Source organism: Sabethes cyaneus, chromosome 3, assembly GCF_943734655.1.
Source record: "Sabethes cyaneus chromosome 3, idSabCyanKW18_F2, whole genome shotgun sequence".
NCBI lineage: Eukaryota > Metazoa > Arthropoda > Insecta > Diptera > Culicidae > Sabethes > Sabethes cyaneus.
This window is the reverse complement of record NC_071355.1, coordinates 44,048,902-44,068,476: the sequence shown is the minus strand read 5'-3', so window position 1 is coordinate 44,068,476 and position 19,575 is coordinate 44,048,902. Positions and strand designations below refer to the sequence as shown.

The window sequence follows — 19,575 nt, the reverse complement described above, 5'->3', positions numbered from 1 at the left end:
GTCTATTTTTAGACACACAAATTGTGCCTCTTCCTCCACCTACTGTAGAAACCACCGACCAAGAAGTTTTAATCTAACGTCTTTATACTTTCAGGACGACGACACTATGCAGACCCTTACGACTTGCAAGGTACTGCGTGTGACGCTGTTCATCCGAAAGCGTGTTAGTCCGCGTTTCTCAGCGCGGTTCTTCGGAGAAAGGCTCCGTTCCTATGAAAATTGACCAAACTCGTGACTTTAGTCATGACCTTGAAATGCGGTCAGGCATATAGGGTAGACGCACCATTAGTGGTGGTAGTACCAGTAGTGGTGGAAACTTGAATTATTCCATTATTTTTGCATATTTTGGTACAAGTTTGATAAGTATCGAACTACCAGTAACAGTATTATTTGATGGGTATCTAACTTGTACCAAAATCTGCAAAAATAATGGAATAATACGAGTTTCCACCACTACTGGTACTACCACCACTAATGGTGCGTTTACCCTATTAATATTTTTTTTTTGAAACGATGATTCTACAATTGATGAAGGGACGGTAAGGGAAAGTAATGAAGAAGGATTTTTTCCGGGAATGAAGAGGAAGGGTGGAAAGGAAGGGGGGGGGGGGGTAATAGGTAGCTATGGTTAACAAGTTGTCGTTGTGACTCTTATTCAATTTTCATTTTCATGCAATTTTCATAGGAACGGAGCCTTTCTCCGAAGAACCGCGCTGAGAAACGCGGACTAACACGCTTTCGGACGAACAGCGTCACACGCAGTACCTTGCAAGTCGTAAGGGTCTGCATAGTGTCGTCGTCCTGAAAGTAAAAAGACGTTAGATTAAAACTTCTCGGTTGGTGGTTTCTACAGTAGGTGGAGGAAGAGGCACAATTTGTGTGTCTAAAAATAGACCAACCCATGTCGCGCTATGGTTAATAAGGGGGGTTGTGCAGACTTCTTTTGTTCAGCGCCTCTGTGGTTCAAAGGTACACGGGTACCAGTGAGCGACATGCCCTGGCAGGTGTTGTGGGTTCAAATCCGGTTATAATCTCTGATTACAGCTTGGTTCGACCCATGCACCTTCAAGCATTGGACAAAAGATAGGAGTCACAACGACAACTTGTTAACCATAGCTACCTATTACCCCCCCCTTCCTTTCCACCCTTTCCCTTCATTCCCGGAAAAAATCCTTCATTGCTTTCCCTTACCGTCCCTTCATCAATTGTAGAATCATCGTTTCAAAAAAAAAAATTAATATATGCCTGACCGCATTTCAAGGTCATGACTAAAGTCACGAGTTTGGTCAATTCAATTTCAAGTTTAATGCTATTCTAGGTCTACATTGGTTCAATTTCTTATCCTATTTTATATCCAAAGTCAAGTCTGATTTAATTGCAGTTTTGGCTCTCTTCAAGTCCAATTAGATCCGAATTGGCTGCGTTAATGTGAGATTAGATTAGAATTTCAGGTCCAATTTAAATACGATAGGGCAATCGGACATAAACTTTTTAAAGTCCAATTTCATTCCCGATTTCTAATTCAAGTTCAAGTTTTATATGAGTCTAATATCAAGCCTAATTCAATTCCAATTCAAACACCGACTTTAAGTCTAATGTCAAGTGCAAATTTCAAGTTCAGTTTAATTCCAATTTCATATTGAATTTTATTCAATGTAAAAGGTATAGTGAAATCTCACCATATTCTGTTACCGTCGATATCGGCAACAAGGCATTGAATGGACATTCAAGCCATGCATTTAGTTTATTTTGGTTAATTTGAATTGAATTCCAATCTGTTCTTTGTTTTTTAATTTTTGTTCAAATGTTTGTTTTTTTTTTGTTCAAATTTTGGTGGCTCATTCTATTTGTAATAGATTTAAGTAAGTTAAGTACTAACCATAAACTCACCACCCAGCTAATTAGTCACCCAGCCCAAAATAAATTACGTTAGACTACGCATGAAGTCGGAAATACAAATTCACCGTAGCCGCATTAAAATATTCAACCCTGAAATCACGACTAATATCTCTTCGGCGAGTTTCAGATCTACATATAGGGTTTCTCGGTGGTGCAAGACTACGAGTGTAATTTAGTCCACTTGCCCTTTTTTTTCCATGTGTGGACTCATTACTGCGACCAGTATAGTTGATCTATTGTAATATTGCCCGGGTGTTTGCTGTATGACCTGCACTGCATTTCTTTTTGCTATAATCGCTATTGAGTGAGCGATATGCTTATTAAATTTTTATGCGTGCTTGCGTGTATTGGGGTTTACGCTTCCTTCAAAGCTTGATCTACTTCACCCGCTTATTCCTCGCTGCCAGCACTATCCCATATTATAGCCGTCCCTGGCGAGGACTTATTCGTACCTCTGACCAGTACACTTAACTATAGGAGGGACATTTGCACTGTCAAAAGGCTTCAGAGGGTAAATATAGAATTCAGCACGAAGGAAGGGTAAATGGAGGGGCCTGAGAATAAACCCATGCTAAAGTCACTTGACATCGAATGGCTTGATTCTACTAAGATTCGAACCCACGACCACTCGCTTGTCAGAGCAGACTCGGTAACCTTGCGGCTACGGAGCCCCCCTCCACTTGCCCTTTTCGGCGAATTGAATAAATTTCGCGAGTGTTAAAAAGCTGCTCTGGAGAGGATTACGACGCATCGTGAAACGACGAATTCCTCTGACCGTCAAGCGGTTCCCTGTGATATTCCACTACGGTGGAACCGGAGAAAACCTTCGCCATCTTGTAACCCGATTAGAATCGTCAATTAACCGATGGTTAAGCTAGTGTCCTGTTCGCACGTGAAAGCCCTTCGGAGGAAAAAACCACTGTCTAGGTGGCCGAATCCCGGCTACGTACTATATAGTACATCACAGCGTTCTCAACAGCTTGGCCCAAATCGGCGGGTCTTATATCTACAACCATCTCGGATCCCGGATCCCGTTCCGGCAGAGTAAGAAGTGATTTCACGTGTCACCGGTGACAACAGAAGTGCTGGTGGCCGACGAGGTACGCCATCGAACGTTTCGGAGGGGAAGGCCCGAGGAGGTCTGGTTGAGCCTGGCCCCCACTCTTCGGCGCCAGAACCGATGAGTCTCTCCTTTGTCCACGAGCGCCGTGAATAGAGCGACCATCAAGATCCAGGAAAGCTCGATTCACATCGTTCCAGCCCAGGCACGTCACTCTCTCTCTCCCCCTCTACGTCTGCATGTTCCTGTCATCAGGGCCCCAACAGTTCCAGTTGGCCGCACCGTTTAAATAATGCACGACTACACATAAATATAAGTATTAAAATGATTTGCTTTGTATAACTTTTTCCCATACTGAGCCCTATGTCTGTCTTGCATATGTATTTGGTGTTGTGTTCGCTTGATAGTCCGAGGTAAGTTCCTGGGAAGTGACATTGGTGGTCAGCCGACCCTGTAACCAAGAGTCCGACCTAGCTAGTCGTAAGTTACAACTCACCTCGCCAAAAAAGGCCCAATGCATGCATCATGTCGTTTAATCATTAGAATGAATTTACAGATTGAAAATACTTACTACTGGGAGTGTAAAGAAGTCACCCTTCCAGAGCCGAAGGTTGAAAATGTTCATCACGAGTAATCACGGAAAAATGAAACGGAATAATCATGAAAGCGATCCACTACATGTTCTCCAAATAAAATACAGAACCAGCCTGAAATAAGGGCAATAGAGGATCCATACCATCGAAAACAGTTCGGCAAGTATCATCATCTTTTCCCAACACGGTTCAACAACGACTTTCCTTAAATGCTCAACGCAAAATTGTGAAACGTGCACGTGCCGACATCCAGACTCATTATAAAGAGCCAGAGGGTTTGGACGGATTTGTTGTACCTCAAGAGCTGTCGACAACGATGGATGGCGACAGATTCCTGTTGGCCGACACTAGTGAGGGCAAGAATAGAGCGCTAATATTCGCTACTAAAGAAGACTTAAAACAGTTATCAGCTACCAAATATTGGGTAATAGATGGTACATTTGATAGCGTACCAGGTTTGTTCCGTCAACTATTCACCATTCACGGCAGCTGCCCACCGTCCAATGAACATACCTTCCCTATGGTTTATGCTCTAATGACGTCCAAAGCAGAGGTACTGTATCGCAAAATATTCGCTACGATTGTAGAAGCCGCCGAAAAAATTGGCATCGATTTGAACCCAGAGATAATATTATCGGATTACGAAAAGGTAATCATCAATTCAGTAGCAGCAGAGTTTCCTGATACCAAACACAACGGTTGCTTTTTTCACTGGTATCAAAATATTTGGAAAAACATACAGAACAGCGGAATGATCAAGGTTTTTAGCAGCGATGAAAAATTTTATGATCATTTCAAACGTGTGCAGGCTCTGGCATTTTTACCAGCGGAAAAGATTAATGAAGCCTTCGTCGACGAACTAAAGGTGTCAGCACCCATCGAAGCAGGTAGTTTTTTCAAGTACGTTGAAGATAACTACGTTAAGGGTCGACATTGTCTTCTTCGTCGCACGAAAAAATGTCAAAAATGTGGCTGGTAGGACTTCTTTAATGATAAAAAGCATTTAAATAGATCTCAGCTGACTTTGATTGATCGCATGTGATAGACAACAAACTAAAATATTAGGGAAAAACTAGTTTTGCACTGTGTGTCATAAAAATGCTGATATTTTTAATAATTTGTGTTGGATAGGACGGGAATAGGCAATTACGACGATGTAGCAACATACCCTAGTTCGGTATTCATTTTTCATAGGAGACCTTCCGCAGAAACCACTTATACTAAAGTTTTATTCGTTTTACTAGGTTTAGCGACCATGAGTTATTTTTCCTTGGTCCTCGCATTGATTCGTTTCTCAAGAATAATTGTTAATTACTGCTGCTTTACTTACAAGACCAAACAACAAAATCTGGTTAAATTATCGATTATGCCAAAAAGCCGTTACGCCAAATGATCATTATGCCAAGTGACCATTATGCCAAATTACCGTTATGCCAAATGAATTTATGAAAAATGTCGTTATGCCAAACAGCATTATGCCAAATGACCCAAGTAACAATTTGGGTTTTATTACACTCTTATGATGGCATTCAAGACCAAAATTGGTCTTGAAGACCACCATAAGAGTACAATAAAACTCACATTGTTACCAGGAGACTTATGCCATATAGGGTAGGTCCAAGTAGGGTAGAGGATCCATATTTCGCCAGGAACCATATTTCGCCAGTTTGATGAATTCAAAGCTTTTTTGTATATTTTTGGTCGACTTAAAAAAAAATTTTACGAATTGGTAAAATTAAGGGCATGTACTACCAAAAATAATTAATACCTTTCGCTTGTTATTATTTTTCATGTATTAATTAGAATTTGAAAATACCATCTCATAGTAAGTGTATATTTTTTTACAAAATCAAAACGAGAGGCGAAAATACTATTGGGGTAAAATGAAACTCAAACTGTTTCATTATTCAATTATTCTTGACTAATATGATTCTATGTACAATATTTCAGCTAATTTTATACCGATTTCACTTTAAACTTTGGATCATTTTGAAAAATTCATCAACATTAAAGTGGCGAAATATGGTATCCATTTTTAGTCATGGATCCAAATTTCGCCACTTGATTTTTTTAAAACCGTTTTCGTTGAATGGTCTCTAGTTATGTCATTTGTTTTATAAACTTGCAGAAATTAGAACAAAATCAATAAAAAAAGTTAGTTAGCCAAATATCGAACATTTATCTTGAATATTACAGTTTCCTTAACGGTACAACGTTTTAAAAGTGGATTAAGAGTTTTATTACTTCATCAGTTGGATTTCAGTGCCATTGACTCCACGAAATTCCTCGTTATTCAATGCCAAAGGGACAAGTGAATTATAGTTGTGGAATCTACGGGAATACAAAACACATTTTTAAAATTAAACGAAGTGTTCACAGGGAAAATCGTGTTTGAATAAAGTATTATTAAAGTCCGCGAAGTTTGTAACAGAAAATTTAATGGCGATTTTGTGTGATTAAAAAAGCAAGTGCTATTCGAGATTTCACAGAGTTTGCCGATCCCCGAAATTTGCAGTTTAATTGGAAATAACAAAAAGCAGAAGATGTAATTTTGTGCGTATGCCATTGTTAACCAGAATCACTTGACACACTTTATGCTTCCCGCAATATATAAAATAGAAAACAAATTAATATTACCATTTAGTTAACATTTATTCGAAGGATAATTAGGGGGAAGTCGGCCACTGGCAATTTCTCAAAAACAAAAAATGATAAAAATATTTGAAAAGAATGGAACAATAGTTAAACGGTACTATTGTCCTATTCCTTCCAAATATTTTTATCATTCCTTGTTTTTGAGAAATCGCTAGTGTATAGTCTTCCCAAAGATTGTTCTGTTTTCTCTGTTGAAGCTGCTGCGGTACATTATGCCGTAAGTCAGCCTCGTACACGAACTAATGAACACGTAGTGATCTTCTCCGACTCAGCAAGTGTTTTAAGCGCGATGGAAAAAGGCCTAACGGATCACCCCTGGATTCAAGCCATACTACTCGATTGCCCCTCTAACACTAGTCTCTGTTGGGTTCCAGGACATAGCGGTATTACAGGAAACACAAAAGCTGACCATCTCGCAGCCTCTGGCAGAACTGGACCCCCACTAACAAATCTCACTCCGGGAGCTGATCTCAAACGAGAAACAGCCACCGCTATCAAGAAAACCGTCGAAGAAAACTGGTTAACAAACCGTATGAACTTTACCAGAAAAATCAAAGACAGTTTCCAGCGCTGGAATGACCGCTCTCTTCGAAAAGAGCAGCAGGTATTATCGCGTCTCCGAGTAGGACATACACTAAAAACGCACGGCTTTCTCTTTAATAAAGAACCCCGCCCAACATGTGACTGTTGCAGAGTTAACCTCACCGTGGAACATCTACTGATTCACTGTCCCATCTACGATAGCTTAAGAGCGAAACACCAAATATCCTCTTCCATCAGAGAAGTGCTTTGTAACGACTCCTCAAGTGAAACACAACTCATCAAATTCTTAAAAGACGCCGAGTTGTTTGATCAAATCTAATATTAATAATACATATATACATGTAACCTATCTTAGAAATAGCGTGGTGAATGACCAATTGGTTAAAACCACATTAAATAGAAATAAAAAAAAAAATCGCTAGTGTTCGGGTATAGAGGCCTGTCCGGCCATACAGGACTTCCCCCTAATACAATTTGACAATTTGACAGAAAATATTAGGAGAAAATTATGCTTAAGTAGATTCAAGGTGCTTTGATTCTTGATATTTTCAAATTTATGAATTGTCTTAACCCCATAAGGTCTACATTATTTTTAGCATCGCAATATTCACTAAAATGGTACTTTTAAAAACTTTTATATCTTTCAATATTTTTTCACCAAATTTGGGGGATTATGAAAATAGAAAAGATATTCGGGAAATCCCCCAAATTTGGTGAAATAATATTGAAAGCTAAAAAAGTTACGACCTTTGTAGTGGATTTTGTGATGCTGTAAATAATGTTGACCTTAGAGGGGTTAATGTAGAAGAAAATATTTTTAATTCTTTTTAATTGTATGAATAAAATGCCGTCGCTTTACTTAGAGTTTCCTAAGGCCTATATGATCCAATTGCTATTTGACTGGAATTTCGATTCGCGTATATTTACCGGAGACAGAGAAAATTAAGATACTTTATGAGTGAATTTTAGTCAATATGTAAAAATATTCTTACTATTTTAGTGCTTTTCATTGGTTTATTTGTGGTTTTATTGGTATTTTATTGGTTTTCAAAAACGTTTTATGAACAATCACTTGAAAACGAGGCAAAATCTATTTACCAACTGGTTTTATTAAGAATATAGAGAATTCCTTTATAAATTTAACATTAAAAGCTATTTGAATCGGGTTTTTCTAAAGTGGCGAAATTTGGGTCCAGAGGCTGGCAAAATTTGGCAACTGGGTGGCGAAATTTGGGCTCAGAATACACATTCAAATAATTAACATAACGAGAAAAATACACAATTTAGTATGAATATAATGATTAAATCAGTAAAAGAAATGTCAGAAGTATAATATTTTCATATTATCAAATATCTGAATTTATAGAACGTTGTTCTGTTTCGTTTCATGTAAATTTTTTGGATGACATGACATCAAGTTTATATATGGAAGGATGCTTGAAGAAACGGATTTTGCCATTCATTCGTAAACACTATTGTACTCACTACTATAAAGTGGTGCTAGAGTGGTATGCAGCTAATGATATCGATTTCGTGTCAAAAGAAATGAACCCTTCAAATTGTTCGGAGTTTTGAGCTATGGAAAAATTTTCGGCAATTGTCAAACAACGACTTTGGCGAGGCGGGGAGTCAACTGTGCTAAAGAAATACGTTCAAAGTGCCTTTTTATTTTGATTTCGTTTATACCAACAGGCATATTGTTGTACCTACTGATGATAATTTAGTTTAACGAGTACGAAAAATGTTTAAATAGTTCCCACGAATAGTTCTATGAGTTAGGCGAAGGTCGAACCCAGCTGACACTCTGCTGAAAACTCGATGGCCGCGTTTGCTGCATAATTTGTCTTTTGAAACGGTAGGGTATGTTGCTACATCGTCGTAATTGCCTATTCCCGTCCTATCCAACAGAAATTATCAAAAATATCAGCATTTTTATGACACACAATGCAAAACTAGTTATTTCCTAATATTTTAGTTAATACGCGATCAATCAAAGTGAGCTGAGATCCATTTAAATGCTTTTTATCATTAAAGAAGTCCTACCAGCCAAATTTCCTACGTTTTTTCGTGCGACGAAGAAGACAATGTCGACTAATCGTTTTAATTTCGGTCATTCATAAATGAAAATAACTCACGCAAGGCATTGTCGTTATTTTACAGCCAGGAAAACTTGCCTGACCTGCAGAAATTTTGCAGAATAACCTTTTGTCATGTCGTCCTACACAAACACATGCGCGTTAGCTTCGTAAACGTTGTTGTGATTTTTAGTTTGGACGATGAAAAATTTTGATGGACGGATTTTAAAACGGTACGACGAATTTTAGAAATGAAGTCAGTTGCGTAATTTCAATAATATGCTTTAATAGTCGCTTTTCAGTGATTTCAAACTTCACGGATCGGAAGGTAAGTGTGTTATAGTCAAATCGGCACAAGAACTTTTAGAGTATTCATTAAATCCATCCAACGAATGATGAAAATTAGAATGGCTTTACTTAGTACGACGGGAATTAGAAAAAACCCCTACTTAGGAATATTTTGCTATGAAGAGGTCATGGTTGAGCTCGTAGACTAATATCGTTGAGAAGCCATGGACAATAGGCCCTCGCCATCAGGATATTAACTACAAGGATTGCTCGGAACAGATTTCTCCTTGTACCATGGCAGGCGACGGAGAGCGAATCGAATGAATTTGCGTTGTATTTTCTCTAACCGATCAACACCGTTGATACAATAAGGATTCCAGACCGCCGAGCAATATTTCAGCATCGAACGGACAAGTGCGCAGTACAAATTCTTCAAGCAATGTATATCGGTGAAGTTTTTCGGAGTTATCATGATTAGACAGGTTTTTCGGAAGATATGCACGCTGAAACGGCAAAAACTCTTCAAACAGTCTGCACGAGAGGATGTGAAGTTGCAGTAAGCCGAGGTGCGTAGTCTGGATTGCTGACGAAGCACAGATCGAACATTCGATCATTGTCATTAGTCACCGAGTCCAGCAGTGTGTACATACCACCATGGAAGGATAGAAGGTAGATTGTAAGGGATTTATATTACAAGAATCCATCAATAGAGGCCTGCCACTTCAAGCTCGGAAAATTAAAGTCGCCGAGGACCACCAGTTTGTCGACAGGCAATGCTTACGTACAGATAACACGCTGCGATTCAGTATGAGCTTTAATACGCGCGAGTTAAGCGAAAAAGAACGCAAGAGACGTTCTCCACTTAGCCAGCTTTGCTTACCAGTTTTTGCCCACCGCAGGGCTCGAATGGAATTGCGAGTGAACAGGACGGCAGGGGCGCTCACCAAACGGACTAGAATTTGACTTAAATCGGAGATGGCGATTCTCATATAGAGAAACCACCAAGGGCCATAAAGCAGGTGGGAAAATCTCCCCTCTGCGACAGGTTAGGTTGAACTATTGTTTTGCGGAAGAGTAATCGAGTTATTTATCGCCAGACAGCCCCTCAGGTTAACATGGTATAGAGTAATCAAAGTATCTTTTTATTTATGTACATGGGGGCGTAGTCCCTTAAACATCAACCAATAAACCATAATTTAGCTAGAATTCTTTCGTTATTGTCTTCTGGACTGCATTGAAGGAACTCGCCAAGTACTTCTGGCCAAGAAGTTTTTTGTAAAGCAAAGATACATTCTGGAGTCTGGACAGTATTGTCCTCCTTTTTGTAGACAAAGAATACCAATTGGTTTATCGATTCAGTCGCAAGTGTACACCTGATAACTCGCACAGTGTTATTGGGAAATTTGAAACTCTGAACGGGAACTGACGTAGCTGCGAATGGAACAGACATGAAAATTACTGCCGAAAGTTCTATGATCTTGCAACCAATTTGTTGGAAAGATCTTTATTGACTTCACTATTAAGCAAGGAATCCGACGAGCGGGCATCTAAATGACAGGCACCGTTTTTACCAAAGATAGCCAACTTCTAGCCTTTGCAGATGACTTCGACATTTTAGCTAGGAACATTGCGATGGTGGAGGCAATTTTCGTCAGACTGCTAGCGGAGTTTAGGAGGATTGAGCTAAAAATAAATGCGTCGAAGACCAAATATATGAAACGAAGAGGTTCATAGGAGACAAACGCGTGCCAGAAGCCAATAACCTACATCGGTTCAGATTTTTGGCACTAGATGAATTGCACTCTTCTTGCCTGTACAGGACACCCATTTAGTCCGATAAAATCTTTCGAAAATTAGACGTTTCAATGAAACAAATTATTATGTTCTAGCGGCAGTTCGTAAATTGGAAACTTCATTTTATCATATTCAGATGGACAGACAGCAATTGTTTACAAAAATCTAAGAAAGTAGTGAAAGCAAGAGGACTTTTATTTTTGAAAAAAAAAAAGATGGTTTCTTACATCATCCATTGATGATAACTAATGTTGTTTTTTCGGCTCTGTGAAGGGGATTTTGATGAAGACACGCCGTAGACCTATTATACATATTACATATTATATTACAGAATTAAGCTAGTTATTGTTAAAATTGAGTACCAAAATCCTTTACTGGTAAACTCTGTATCAAACATCCTAGTTAAAACATTTTGTATGAATTGATTTGATTTGATTAAATATGACGAGATTTCCCCATGTGAGAAAATAAAAAAAAAACGATTCTTGACTGACACATTTTTAAACGTTTTCCTAGAATCTCCTGAATTGATCTTTACTTCTGTATAAAGAAGAGCTATCCTTTATCTAGAAACATTTTACACCTTGTTACGAAGAATCACTTTCCATATTAGTTGCATTCAAACAACTAAATATTGCCCTATTCAAATTAAAAAAATTATCAAAAATGTCGTCTCACGACAAAATATACCAATCATGGTCTATCATTGCGCAGATTAGTCACACAAAACAATCTGTGACGTAGACAGCGCCAGTCTGTTGATGCATGTTCTTTCAAGTCATGCTTGGGGCTTCGTATCAAGCGATAGGTATTGGGGTTCTTATCCTACTCGGTCAGATTATTGTAAATCATATGATTAAACTGACGAAACTGTACATGTGAGAACGAACTGCAGCTCGTCGCCGAGATAAGCCGGCAATATATAATGCTACCGGCATACACTGTTCACGATTAGTTTTCCACCAAATTGCTTCAATATATTACATACAATTCAGGATTTTCGCCAACAGTTGAAGGTAAGTCGAACAATCGAACAAGTGATTTGTAAAGTGCTTCGAAATGGAAGTTCAATATCTTGTCCCACTGCTGTGAAGTTGGTGGGATTACCAGTGTTCACTACCTCCTTTACATTAGTGATTGTGAAACTTGTTGCTTGAGATTCCTTGGAGAGGTCATCTAGCTTGCTCTGCATAACAATTCGGCGTTGGGTGTCGGCTATGTCGAGGTCATTTAACTGTTCCAACCTTTGGGGGACTTCAGGCCAATCCTCGATTTGGTTAACTGTCAATAGCTCCAACTAGAATTCATCCATACTAAGAAAAATAGCAGCAGTTCTCACATCAGCAGTTACTACTTATAGGGTCGCACAAGATGCCGTTGTGCAACATCTTATACGAGAACGCCTAGAAGTGCGCCCCAGATATGCTTGTGGTTGAGTCGGTTAAAAGTTTGTTCAAAGTCAGTGAACATGAGAAGGAAATCCTGGAATTCGTTGATCGGCTCCAATATGATGCGGAGCATTGAGAGATGATCTCACATGATCGGCATTATCCATCGGTGACTGGTTAAACTGTCCATATCTAACAAACAACGATTGATCATTTCAGATACCCAACCATGCGATTGATCGTATTGTTCAGCTTACTGCTGGTGATTGCAGTAGCGTCCGCTGCAGTTGTACGCAGTAAACCGAACGTGCAAGCCAACCGACAACTTTTAGAACACTTGTTTACCAAACAATTTCGAGCAGCGAGACGAGCTCAAGCGCCGTCGAAATCCGGTTCCGATGCAAGCACCCGACCAATTGCTGAGCACTTCTTTACGACAGAGGTTGACCACTTCAATGCACAAAACACCGACCAGTGGACGCTGCGCTATTTCGCCTCGTCCGAGAACTATCAACCGGGAGGTCCAATTTTAATCTTCCTAGGAGGAATCTATCCTATTTCGCCGGATTTGATCGATGAGACAACGCTGATCTATGAAATGGCACGGGAATGGAACGGTGCCCTGTTTGCCTTTGAATCCCGATTCTACGGACAGAGCCGCGTCACTGAGTATGACAGCACTAATTAGAAAAACAATCGGCCGAAATCTAAACTTTGTTTATTTTCAGAGATTTGAGTACCGATAATCTACGCCTGCTGAGTGTTGATCAGATATTGGCAGATTTAGCTGAATTTGTGACGTACGTGAGACGCGAACATGTCGGAGATGAAACCGCCAGGGTGTTGGTTGCCGGAACACAGGTCGGAGGATCGTTGGCTGCTTGGTTCCGAATTCGGTATCCACATCTGGGAAATGCTGCGTGGGCTTCCAGTGCTCCTATGCATGCCGTTCTGAATTTCCAAGACTTTTCGGAGGCCTGGGGAGAGACATTGATCGAGCACGGTAGTCAGGAGTGTTACAATGAGATCTTTGTGGCGTTCCATGTAATTCAAAATTTGATTGACTTAGGAAGAGCCGATTTAATTGCCGAGAAGTTCAACATTTGCTCCGACATAGATCCGGAAAACACGTTCCAAGTGCAGTTCTTTCTTAGTGAGTTGATGGGAACGGTTGAAATAATGACTATTCTCAACCAAAAGTAAGGTTTTGAATATGTGGTTGCTTACTGAATGCACAGTAGTATGTTTTCTATTACAGTTTGGACGATTTTGCTCAAGTGTGCGGGGAAATTACTGGAACTGACGCAGATACTGCGGTTGAAGCTTTCGCGAACTGGTTCAACACAATATGGGCTGAAGAGTTCGGTTGCGCAGTGACCGACCCGGCAGAAGCTGTTGAATTACTGCAGGACACTGACTGGGATTCAATATTTAACACATACGGCCTTCGGCAAGTAATCTACCAGGAGTGCACTGAGATCGGTTGGTTCCCTACCACGGATTCACCGTTCCAGCCATTCGGTGATCGGGTGACAGTAGATTTCTATGTTGAAATGTGCCGCCAAATATTTGGCGATTGGATCTCGGAAGAAACAATCCAGCGAGGTATCGACCGGGCGAACAACCGTTTCGGAGGAGATAATCCCGGTTCCAGTCTGACTCACTTCACCAACGGAGATGCTGATCCGGTGCGAATGGTTGGTATCACTAGGAATCTTACGCTCGATGCACAAGCCGATGTGATTCGTAATCAGCTCGGTGGGTCCGATTTGCCAGCCCTCTCCCCGGATGATCCCGCGGATCTGCAGGAAGTCAAGCGACGCTTGAAAACGACACTCGCCAGTTATTTGTTCCCTTTTAGTCCCTATGAGAGTCCATGAGAGATGAGATCGGAGTGAATGTCCGTTTGAACAATGAACATTTATTTGAGGATTAGTACCTAAACATTGCGAGTTCTGATGTCAGAATTTCGAAAAATTGTGAATTGTGAATGAAATATTATTTTCCAAGATAAATTGTATCATCAACAAAAATATATATGTTTTTTATACTTTCTAGTGGATGCCATTAAATTTTATTTTAAAATGTGGCTTATAGTTATGAAGTTTCATCAGTTTCGAGCGGTTCAGCGGTTCGAGAAGATTAAATAGTATAAATTTAGAAAAATAAATAAATCACGACAAAATATACTTGTCATGGTCGACATTGAACTGATTAGACACACATAATAATCCGGGACGAAGGGGGCGCCAGTCTGATGATGATTGTTTCCCCAAGTCATGCTTTGAACATCGTATCAGTACTGGTCGCAAGTGATATTGGGGTTCTTATCCTACTCGTTTAGATTATTGTAAATCATATGATTAATCTGACGAAACAGTGGCAAGTGAGAACGAGCTGCAGTTCGTCGCCGAGATAAGCCGGCAATATATAATGCTTCCAACATTCAATCTTCACGCTTAGTTTTCTACGAAATTGCTTCAATATATTACTATTCAGCATTTTCACCAGGAACCGCAGGTAAGAATCCCAGAAAAGCTTCGTCCAGTTAGGCCTAACAAACCAGTTATTGTATGTTCGGATCTTTCGACAGGGCGGTGCTGCTTAAGTTAGTAGGATTGTTTAATTAGCTCCATGATTAGAGTTGTACTCTAATAACTGGCTGCGAAGTTTGTCGATGAAACAGGGTCAAGTCGCGAAGATGTTTACACTCAAGGCTTTGCTTAGGATAAACAGCCATTGAGCCAGTAGAACGTGTTCTTTTGTTAGATCGAGAATCTCTATGATTGCCTGTTTCTATCGCACCAGTCTGTCTTCTTGGCGGCAACAAACAAAGAGCAATTATACAAAAAATAATTATCGTTGTCGAGACGAGTGTGTGGTTCGAGGAATGATAATACTGGGAGTATAAAACAAAATAAGATATTAGACTACCCAATGTAAGGGTGCGGCAGTAGTTTAGTTAGTAAAACAGTCGGGTACTAACCGAGAGAGCGTAGCTGCGAGGCCCACCTGCTATTAAACGGTCCACTATGTTTTCTAGTTCATCCAGTTTATCATTCGTCGCACCAGACACTTGCTCACTCCAAAAAAAAACAACTCTTTGAGTAGCAACACGTGTTTTTTGTGGGTGAAGCTTTAAATAAAGGAAAATTCATTGGAAAGCAATTTAACTTAGGCTTTCAAATTTGGTGTACTCTGTGATGTACGAATTCCCAGTATCCATACTCCATAGCAACAACTTATATCTGTATAGACATAGAAAAATGACGGGGCAAGCCCCTTTCGGGTTTAACCTAAATAAAAAGAAAAGACTAGATTAAGAGACTCTATACCCTGCCAATCTATAGGGTCGACAGGCGACTTACGACTCGTTTATTTTCTCCACAACATTAGTTCTTAACTTATCAGCTTGTAGAAGGGAGACTTCGCCATCTACTCTGTGACTGTATGCGATTTCACGCCTAGACCGGTGGGTCACCATCTAGGAAACATTTGCTACTGATATGGTAAATAGGTTTTGCACCTTAAAATGAAGGTGTATTTATAATCAAGAAATGAGGTAAAAACCTTTGTTATAGTATAACAAAGGTAAAACCAGTATAAAAATTATTTTTCTTTAATGTATGCCTATATTATACTAGTTGAGCCCGAATCTTACGATCCGGAAAAATATAAATGTCTGTTCAGAATTCCGAAAACTGCAGATACATTCCATTGGCTAGTGTTCGCGACAAGCAATCGAATTGAGCAGGTGAGTCGAGCAGTCGAATCAAGCAATCGAATCAAGCAGTTGGGTCGAGCAGTCGAGTCGAACAGTCAAGTCGAGCAGTCAAATCGAGCAGTCTAGTCGAGCAGTTAAATCAAGCTGTTCAGTCAAGCAGTCCGGTCGAGCAGTTGAGTCGAGCAGTTGAATCGAGTGGTTGAGTCGAGCAGTTGAATCGAGTGGTTGAGTCGATCAGTTGAATCGAGTGGTTGAGTCGAGCAGTCAAGTCGAGCAGTTTAATCGAGCAGCCCAGTCGAGTAGTTTACTCAAGCAGTTAAGTCGAGTAGTCCAGTCGAGCAGCTGAATCGAGTAGTCCAGTCGAGCAGTCGGATCGAATGGTTTAGTCAAGCAGTTGGGTCAAGCGGTTAAGTCGAACAGTTGAGTCGAGCAGTTAATTCGTGCCGTCGAGTCAAGCAGTTCATTCGAGCAGTCGAGTCGAGCAGTTGAGTCGATTAGTCCAGTCGAACGGTTTATTCGTGCAGTTGAGTCGAGTAGTCTAGTTGATCAGCTGACTCGAGCAGTCGACTCGAGTAGTCCAGTCGAGCAGTTGAGTCGAGTAGTCCAGTCGAGCAACTGAATCGAGCAGTTAAGTCAAGCTGTCAAATCAAACAGAAGTCAAACAGTTGAGTCTAATCGAGTAGTTTAGTCGAGCAGTTAAGTCGAGCAGTTGAATCGAGTAGTCCAGTTGCGCAGTTGAATCAAGTAGTCTAGTTGAGCAGTTGAGCAGTTCAGTTGAGCAGTCTAGTCGAGCAGTCGGGTCAAGCGGTTCAATCGAGTAGTTAAGTCGTACAGTTGAGTCGAGCAGTTAATTCGAGTTGAGTAGTCCAGTCGAGCAGTTGAATCGAGCAGTTAAGTCAGGCTCTCTAATCAGTTAAGTCAAGCAGTTGAGTCGAGCAGTCGGGTTGAGTAACTAAATCGAGCAGTTGATTCGAGCAGTCTAGTCGAGCTGTCGAATTGAGCAGTTGAATCGAGCAATCGGGTTGAGCAGTTGAGTCCTGCAGCCGATTCGAATAGTCCAATCGAGTAGCAGAGTCATGCAGTTTATTCGAGCAGTTGAGTCGAGTAGTCCAGTCGAGCAGTGGAATCAAACAGTTGGTTCGAGCAGTTGAGTCGAGCGTCGAATCGAACAGTTGAGTTGAGCAGTTGAGTCGAGCAGATAAATCATGCTGTCCAGTCAAGCAGTCCAGTCGAGCAGTCGAATCGAACAATAGAGTCGAGCAGTTCAATTGTTCAGTTAAGTCGAGCAGTCGGGTCGAGTAGTAAGTCAAGCAAATGCGTCAAGCAGTCGAATCGAGTAGTTAAGTCGTGTAGTCCACTCGAGCAGTTAAACCGAGCTATTCAGTCAAGCAGTCAAGTTGATCTGTCCAATCAAGCAGTTGAGTCGAGTAGTCGAATCGAACGGTTCAGCCGAGCAGTTCAGTTAAACAGTCCAGTCGAGCAATCAAATCGAGCTATCTAATCGACCAGTCCAGTCGAGCAGTCTAATCGACCAATTGAGCAATCGAGCAGTCCAGCTAGTGATGTCCGATTACTTCTCGATTAATCGAACTAATCGATTATCCGCTAAAATAATCGATTAATTTTTAATCGATTGCTTTATGTTCCGATTATTAGATAATCGATTAACTGGCCGATCGATTATGCCGGATTATTTAAAATTTTATTGTTTGACAATTTCTAACAAACTTAATTATTACAGTGGCAGGCGCTTGCCTTCTAAATTAACCACACGCAATCAGCCAGTTCGTTGGTTTCGAGATACGATGCTGATCTAAGAAACCAGTAGTCGTATGTTCAAATCTCAGCTAGCCGGTGCTCCTAAATAGAGTCAGTAGGATTGTTGCAATAGCCCCGACAAGACAGTTATCTTGTCTGTCGTTAAAGATGAGTCAAATCTTAGAGAGGATGTTTAACCCCAAGGCTTTATTTTTATTCATCCACTTTGCACGCAGTAGGCCGGTTTAAATACCACGCTGAAGCCTAAAAGCCAAACTAAACTTAATCTAGATATTAACCGTGCCACCGTCAAAAGATAATTCGAAATTTGTCAGTCTGTCAGACACGGAATTTTGTAAGGAATTTTTAGAAAACTGGGTAATACCCTTCGTCTTTTTCTATACAAAAACCAAAAAATGCGGTGTCCTCAATTTCTATGTAACTAGCCTAAGTCTGACTGCACATTCCAAAACACTAGTGGACAGTACTACGGGACGCAAAGTTATTTTTTGGTGTCGGGGACTGTAACGAGGTTACAAAATAAATAAGGTGACAAACCCTATTGTCCAATCCCACACACAACCTTCACTAAAAGCCTGTTCGCGTATCGCGTTACCTGCCGTTATCCCCGAAAAAAGGTTAGGGTACCGCGACAGTAAACAAACCCTGCTAATGCTCACCGGATGGAACCTGGCGAAATTAGCCGAAGCTGAATCGTCAGTCCCGTCGTAAAGTCATGTGCTTGACAGGCAAATTAGTCTGGGGAATGAGCGATTTTAAAGACAACCACCTAAGAGACGACACGCAAGATTGGAAAGAGCTAGAAGTTAGAAGACGAAAAGTGAAGTATTCGGAAAAGATACAATAAGGAGAAGTAAAGTGGAAAACTAAACTAAAGCACTAAAGCGCCTAGTGGAACGAAGCAAAAGACCACCAGCGACCTCCTTCAAACGGAGGTCTTCCCTTAGGGCTTGAGAGCGCGACCATCGTCAGTCGGCCTGACGGCCGTGTCGGCGATGAGTGCGTGATCCGATTCTCCGAGCAACACACCGAGCGAGCAAGCAGTTGCTACCATCCGTACACCATCGATCGCCGAAGAGCCAACCGTATGCTATACCCGCCACATAAGCAATCCTTACTGTCCGTGGATTCACCACCGTTCGTACCGGCTACCGGATGTCGGACCCGGTCGAACTAAAACATTCGATTCACCATTTGCTACCCACCCCGTATCTGGTACGGCCTATCTGTAAGCGGTCTACGAAACCGCTAGTCTAGCACAGTCACCTGTTCATCGGAACATCAGAGACCCTTCGTCGACAAGAAGCAGCAGGCCGTAAGAAAAACTAAAGAAAACTAACCACTAGATTAAGCCAAACGTGTAAATGAAGATCTGTTAACCCTCGAAATGGTGTTTGCTACGATATGTGTCCTCGGAAAGTGTGAGTCCCCGTATGTGCTCCTCCCCAGATCGGTTCGCGAGTTAGCCCCCGGTAGGTTAGTGTAGGACGCCTAGGGGACACTGCAGTAGCCGATGGTTGCTCTTGTCCCCCTGTTGAGTCGGCCGAACGGATTCAACCGATGTTAGGTTCGTCGGCATTTCGTTCGTAAGTTTATAGTTGAGCGTTCGATGGACCTGCTCTGAGGTATTCTAGCCGGACCAGGATTGTATCGCTAAACACGCTCCTTCACGGCAAGTTAATCCTTGCCTGGCGCTTAAGTGAAGGTTGTCACTGCTCCCTGCCCCAAAGCCCATCCCGCCCCGTTGCAGGATGTAAAGGTTATAACCAATCGATTA

At 41.0% G+C, this 19,575-nt stretch overlaps 1 protein-coding gene across 1 annotated transcript; it reads left to right on the top strand.

Moving 5' to 3' along the window:
* Positions 1-12,524: 12,524 nt before the first annotated feature.
* LOC128739524 (putative serine protease K12H4.7) lies at positions 12,525-14,175 on the top strand. The gene is made up of 3 exons (XM_053835018.1): positions 12,525-12,964; positions 13,024-13,494; positions 13,554-14,175. Exons 1-3 carry the CDS (start codon positions 12,525-12,527, stop codon positions 14,173-14,175), a joined length of 1,533 nt encoding a protein of 510 aa, XP_053690993.1.
* The last annotated feature ends 5,400 nt before the right edge of the window (positions 14,176-19,575 follow it).